The 6,422-nt window shown below is 43.9% G+C and overlaps 2 protein-coding genes across 2 annotated transcripts; both read right to left on the bottom strand.

Moving 5' to 3' along the window:
- Positions 1–581: 581 nt before the first annotated feature.
- On the bottom strand, positions 582–2,698 carry LOC142224752 (uncharacterized). Its single transcript, XM_075294539.1, has 4 exons — positions 2,427–2,698; positions 1,630–2,297; positions 1,194–1,359; positions 582–999 (listed from the first exon to the last, which is right to left on the bottom strand). The coding sequence occupies exons 1-4, from the start codon at positions 2,696–2,698 to the stop codon at positions 582–584; spliced, it is 1,524 nt and encodes a 507-aa protein (XP_075150654.1).
- A 440-nt stretch (positions 2,699–3,138) lies between these two features.
- On the bottom strand, positions 3,139–4,772 carry LOC142224751 (uncharacterized). Its single transcript, XM_075294538.1, has 4 exons — positions 4,052–4,772; positions 3,626–3,992; positions 3,406–3,550; positions 3,139–3,345 (listed from the first exon to the last, which is right to left on the bottom strand). Exons 1-4 carry the CDS (start codon positions 4,770–4,772, stop codon positions 3,139–3,141), a joined length of 1,440 nt encoding a protein of 479 aa, XP_075150653.1.
- Positions 4,773–6,422: the final 1,650 nt, after the last annotated feature.

The following is a 6,422-nucleotide window of genomic DNA, read 5'->3' as shown; positions in this document are numbered from 1 at the left end:
TTGTTGCTGGTCAAATGAATGCAGCAGCGTATGGTGGCTATCTCCACATTCGCGGCACCTTTCGCGACTATTGCAGGTCGATCGCATGTGTGACCTGCCCAGACAGTTTGAACATATCCGATGCAACACTACGGTGCGCAAACGTTGCACTAAACGCATGTTGCGACACGACCGTAGATTATGACTTCGTCTACAGAACACACAGACATTCGAGTGCACTCTTTTATTCACACCTGAATCCTTTTGGGCAGTCCCCGTAGGGGATGACGATGATTTGGCTATGTTGGTTGCGGATACGTCAGCAGGAGCCGTATCAGCCCCCGACGGAGGGACAACTGTTTGCGTCGGTACTACCTCTTGTGAAGAGGCGACGACTGGGGTCATCCCGACGTCAGGAACATGCTCGATAGCTGGTAACGGCTCGCGAAGAACCGGTGCAACATCACTTTCTATAATCTCTCTTTTCTCATCGGACATCGGGACGTCATCTTCGTAATCAGGGAGAGTCTTAACAATTTCCCTCATATTTTCCATTGTATTGCGAAAAGAAAGATGACGCTTACTATACGAACTATCGAAAACTATTCGGTCAGTATGACCAATTTTACCACCGGTCGTCTTACAACACCGTTTGCCGTTCTAACTTCAGCAACTCTAACGCGACCGTCAGATCCCGGGTAGACGTCATCCACACGACCTAACTTCCACGATGTAGGAGGCAATTGCTCATCACGACTTCCTACCAAGTCCCCTACTTCGATATCACGCTGCGGAAATTTCCATTTATATCTTTTCTGTAAACCTTTCAAATATTCCTCCTTCCACCGTAAACAGAATTGTTGCGACAACGCCTTCATTTTCCTAAATCGATGAACCAAATGTAGTGGGGACTCCTCCTCTACCTGTTCAGGAGGAGCAAGGATCGGAGATCCTACCAAAAAATGACCAGGCGTAAGTGTCACCAAATCCTGAGAACTTTCACTCATCGGGCACAACGGCCTAGAATTCAAACAAGCCTCAATTCTCGAAAGAACAGTCGAAAACTCTTCAAATGTATATTTGAATCCTGATGTATGCTTCCTAAAATGCGTCTTGAAGCTTTTGACAGCAGCTTCCGAGAGGCCACCCATATGTGGCGCTCCGGCAGGGATAAACTGCCATGAAAGCTGCTGAAACTGGTATGCGGAACACACCTTATCCCGTCCTCCTTAAGAACACATCTCAATTCCTTTTCCATTTCGCGTGAAGCGCCTACAAAATTCGTACCATTATCCGAAAAAATAGTCTTGGGACAACCACGCCGAGATATAAATCTGTGAAAGGCAGCCAGAAACGTTGTCGTAACCAAGTCTGATGTGGCTTCCAAGTGTATGGCCTTCGTCGAAAAGCATACAAAAACGCAAAAATAACCCTATGTTATCTTACATGCACGCCCTATAAATGACTTAACATCGAAAGGCCCCGCAAAATCAACGCCAGTCGTAGTAAACGGTGTAGTAAGAACAGTTCTCTCCAGTGGGAGAGCCGCCAAGATCTACGTACAAGACTTCTTCCTAACCAACAGACACCGTTTACACCGGTTGATAGTCGACCTAATCAAAGATGTCAAACGAGGAATCCAATACTCACTCCGAATAAGACGTAGAACCAACTGGTTCCCTTCGTGAATAGATATGTCTAGTAACCTAGCGAATCTACTATTATACGGCACTATAATTGGATGTCGCTCACTATACGAAAGGGTAGGACACCTACTCAAACGACCATTCAACCTCATAACCCCCTCCTCATCAAGGAATGGATTCAATGACAACAACGAACTCCTGGAACCTAACGGTTTCTTTTCCACCAAACAATAGTACTCATCTGGATAATGAGCCCTTTGAGAAAGAATAGCTAGACGTAATCTCACTGTCTTTAATTCGGTTGACGTCAACGTCGTGTCGTGATACACATTTCGACTAGCATGTGAATAATGGGTCCTGTGATAAAACCTAAATATATATGCGATGACTCGTAGAGCCCTATCTAACGAAGAAAACCTCTCTAAAATGTCCTTATAGTTCGTAAAAAACGATGCGTGAGTCTTGACCGCCCGTAGTTCAACATCAGTCTCAAGAGGGGTCAAATCACTAACATCCCACCAAGAACTATCTGAGCAGAGCCACTCTGGTCCATGCCACCAAAGCGTCGAAACCGCCAACTCTGCAGGCGACAGTCCGCGACTTCCCAAGTCGGCCGGATTGTCCTCAGAGCGAACATGGTACCAATTCTGTCCCCCAGTATTCTCCTGAATCCTACATACGCGATTCGCCACGAAAGTAGACCACGTAGATGGCGTCTTTCGAAGCCATGAGCGGACGATCGTAGAATCCGTCCAACAAAAAACACGCCGAAACTCAATATCTAGCTACCTGGCTATATACTTGTAAAGTCCCGAGGCCAAAACTGCCCCACAAAGCTCCAGACGTGGCAAAGATATAGATTTGATGGGGGCTACCTTAGTCTTACAAGATAGCAAATGGGTGAAGATATGTCCCTGCGGCGTAACCACACGAACATAAACTACCCCCGCGTATGCTTTTTCCGAGGCGTCGGAAAAAACATGTAATTCTACTTCACAGTCTGAGGAGTAATTGACCCATCGAGGAATACGAACGTGATTCACATCCTGATAGGTCTCGCAAACTTTCGCCATTGTCGCTCAGTTTGTAACGGAAGAGACTCGTCCCATCCTATCTTATCCAACCAAACCTGTTGCATAATTATCTTCGCCACTAAAATAACTGGTCCCAGCCAGCCAACAAGGTCAAATAGTCTAGCTATAGCCGATAAAACATCTCTCTTCGTAAACCGAGATTTCCGCTCAATCGGTTTCATATCAAAATAAAACAATACTAACTGCGCATTCCACCTAATGCCCAACGGTTTCGAACTACTAGCTTCAACAAATGCCAGTAATTTGGCGTCAACCAAATGGTCAGCCGGAACCGATTCCAAAATGGCTAGCTCATTAGAAGTCCACTTCCTCAGCTCGAACTTTGCCGATGATAATACCCTAATCAATTGATCCCTGGATTCAACAGCAGTATCCACGTCATGGTACCCTGTCAAAACATCATCCACGTACAAGCACCTTCATAGAATATGTGCCGCGTGGGGATAATCATCTTCAGAGTCATCGGCCAATTGCAATAACGTCCGTATGGCTAAATAGGGAGCACAATTCACTCCAAATGTCACGGTCTGCAGCTCATAGTCCTGTACATCTTTCTGTGGGGAGTCCCTAAAGACAATTCGCTGCAGAGAAGTATGGGCCGAATTTACCCTAATTTGGCGGTACATCTGTGAGATGTCGCAATTAAAAACATATTTGAAAAATATCCACCTCAAAATCAAATAAACCAATTCCAATTGTAATGTAGGTCCCACATAAAGAATGTCGTTCAGACTTTTGCCATTTGAGGTCTTATGCGAAGCATTAAAGACAACTCGAAGTTTGGATGTCAATTTTTCCGGATTGATAACTGGGTGGTGAGGCAGTAACACACTGTTTGGTCAGAAGGAGAAGTCGACGACACTGGTATGTTGCAAGTCCAAATATTCTTTAATCACCCCATCATACATTAATTTTGCTTCAGGCTTTCGTAAAAGCGAAGCCTCACCACGAATAAACTGTTTTAAACAACTTTTCCGCGAATGTCCAAGCAAGACCTGTCCCTTTAATTCGGGTTTTATCGGAAGAGTCACTACGTATCTTCCATCGGAATCCCTATATGTGATATTCTTGTAATTTTCTTCACAAAATTTATCTGCGGGAGAACAAATTGCCCGTCTTGGTAAGTCCTCTAATTCCCAAAACCGAAGAAGAGTCTTGTCAAGACCATCTTCTTCCATAAATTCAACAGTCGTTGAAAAACCCGTCACAATAGAAGTGGGAATTGAGCCAGTAATGAGCCAGCCGAAGACTGTCTGTTGAGCAATCAACGACCCTAAAATACCGGACCGAACCCCCTGTAATATAATTCTGGGATACACGTCTGCCCCCAACGACTATCGAACAGATTAGGATCAGCTAAACGTAAGTTAGGCAAACGCGACATATAATTCCGACTCAGTTGGAAAGACGGTAAATTCCCAGAAATCTTAGGCAGGACCAACGATGTCGCCTCTACCACGAACGACTCATCTATCGGTGACCCTATACTCAGAGGGCAAATACCGCGAGAAGTTATCGAAACCGATTGATTCACGCCCGATATTGAAGACCTCGTACTCGTTGTCGAAATCCTTAGCAATTTTCGCATACCTTCGGTAATAAAGGAGGCTTCTGATGCTGGGTCAATAAGAGCCCGAGCTGGGTACGTCATACCCTGATGAACGATAGTCACCATAGCCGTCCCTAGTAGTACCGACTTGTTCTGGGAAACATGAAATACTTGCCTGGGCGAAGTACCAGACACAATTCCAGACGAAGTGGAAGGCTGCGGGTCAATCAAACCGCTAGAATCCGTAGGACGAGCGGCCGGAACCGTCGAAGACGTAGTCGCCACATTCGTAGAATGGGAAGAATCGCGATGAAGCAAAGTATGATGCCTTCCTTGACACTTCTCACAACTGCGGGATGTAGCACAGTTGATATGTCTACGCGATAGACAATTGAAACAACAGCGGTGCCGTTTCACAGCAGTCAATCGATCATTCACAGAAAGATTCCTAAATTTCGGACAAACACGAAGATGATGGCTTTGTCGTGGACAAAGAACGCACATCTTATCTACGGAATCTCTTGAAGAATGAGAAGTGTATTGCGAATTACGCGACCTAGATGGCGAAGATTTCGGAGCTGCATTCGTAAAATGCGTTCGCAGTTTCCTGCCATCAGTTTTCCTTGAAGCATCGATACCCTTCTAATCGCGGAGACACGTGAGTGTCTGAATCCTTTCCGTAAGGAAACGATCCATGTCCACCCAAGAAGACAACGCAGACTTATCACTTATACCCTGTTCCCACAAAGTAACACTAATCTTCGGTAGACGTTGTACATACAAAAATATCAAAATTGGATCCCAATCGTTCGTAGAAACGTTATTCACAGCCATCGCCAAAATACACGCGTTTATACCACGCTGCAAGTTTTTCAATCCTGAACTTGTCTCAGTGTCTAAGGCCGGAAGGCCGAAAAGTAGCTTCAACTGATTGCTGACTAAAATCCTCAAATTGTCATAAGTTTCCTTTAACGTCCTCCAAGCTAACTCGAAACTCCTATCGGTGAGAGGAAATCTTCTTACAATTTCACGGGCGTCGCCACTAGTCTTTTTGAGCAAATGACACAAGCGCTCAATATCACTCAAACGGGAATTCCTGACATAAACTGCAGTGAACAAATCCCTAAATGTTGGCCAAGACTGAAAGTCTCCATCGAAAACCTCAATATCGCATGGTGGTAACGCCAAACTATGGACCGCACCCTGGTCAACACCTGACAAAAGGGAATTCCTCGAAATATTGTAATCTCCATTCTTAGAACGAGCTGAAATATTCGCCACATCGGCCTGTGGAATAGGAGTTGAAGCCCTAGGAACGGTTTTCAGACCGTCTATCTTCCTTTCGATAGAGGAAACAATACGAATATAGGCATCATAAGTTGCCTCATACTTGCCGTCAGCAGATTCTACCGTTCCCTTACCCTGAAGATCGCCTAAACACTCTTCATACCTCTCTTTCACTTTCGCCCATAGTGATTTCGCTTCTTCGACCTGAGCTCTTAGAGAATAAACATCCAAATTCTCCTCCTTCAAAGAGATAACCCTTGTCCCAAACTTCACAACCGCATCAGCGGCTCTAATGAATTTAGCGAATGCAGTAACTGGCATATCGAAAATAATTCAAAGTCACAAAAATTCACAAAAACTGGTAAAGTAAGTGAAAACGCAGTTATCGACAACGAAAACTGGCCGAAAAATCAATAAATTTGCACGAAATGCTGAAAAATGCGAAAACAAAACTTAACAACATTTTTCTTTCAGTGTATCAAATTATCACACTGCACCGAAGTTACCACAAAATTTCTTGAAGTGCAAACAATTGTTCGTAAAACAATCACTTCAAAACCCAAAATCACAAATTCCAAACAATTTGAAAAATAATGGACTATTTTTCTCCCAGTGTAGAAACAATTAGCTTTCGCACAGTGTACCGAATCACAAGATATTTTTTCCCGTGTACCAAAATAAATGTGCAAATTATTTATGCAAGTCGAATTCGAAAAATATCAAAATTCTACAAAAAAGCTTCGAAATATTTCTCTCAGTGTATGAATGAATTTACGAAAATTACGCTCAGTGTATCGAAGAATACCAACTGCCGCTAATCTATATCAAACTTCACACACGAAAACCAAAAGATCAAAAATATTCAAA

Source organism: Haematobia irritans, chromosome 2 (genome assembly GCF_050003625.1).
Source record: "Haematobia irritans isolate KBUSLIRL chromosome 2, ASM5000362v1, whole genome shotgun sequence".
Classification (NCBI taxonomy): Eukaryota; Metazoa; Arthropoda; class Insecta; order Diptera; family Muscidae; genus Haematobia; species Haematobia irritans.
Note: the sequence above shows the minus strand (reverse complement) of the source record. Positions and strands in the feature narration are given on the sequence as shown.

Bases quoted from the DNA above. Each gene is read 5' to 3' on its own strand.
- LOC142224752 (XM_075294539.1), bottom strand. From the start codon at position 2,698: ATGGCGAAAGTTTGCGAGACCTATCAGGATGTGAATCACGTTCGTATT. The intron at 1,360-1,629 runs GTGAGTATTGGA...TACACTTGGAAG, and splicing joins GGTTCTACGTCTTATTCGGA to CCACATCAGACTTGGTTACG. The intron at 1,000-1,193 runs GTGTGTTCCGCA...TTTGAATTCTAG, and splicing joins CTTAAGGAGGACGGGATAAG to GCCGTTGTGCCCGATGAGTG.
- LOC142224751 (XM_075294538.1), bottom strand. From the start codon at position 4,772: ATGTGCGTTCTTTGTCCACGACAAAGCCATCATCTTCGTGTTTGTCCG. The intron at 3,993-4,051 runs GTTGGGGGCAGA...CCGGTATTTTAG, and splicing joins TCCTAATCTGTTCGATAGTC to GGTCGTTGATTGCTCAACAG. The intron at 3,346-3,405 runs GTTTATTTGATT...GACATCTCACAG, and splicing joins CTACATTACAATTGGAATTG to ATGTACCGCCAAATTAGGGT.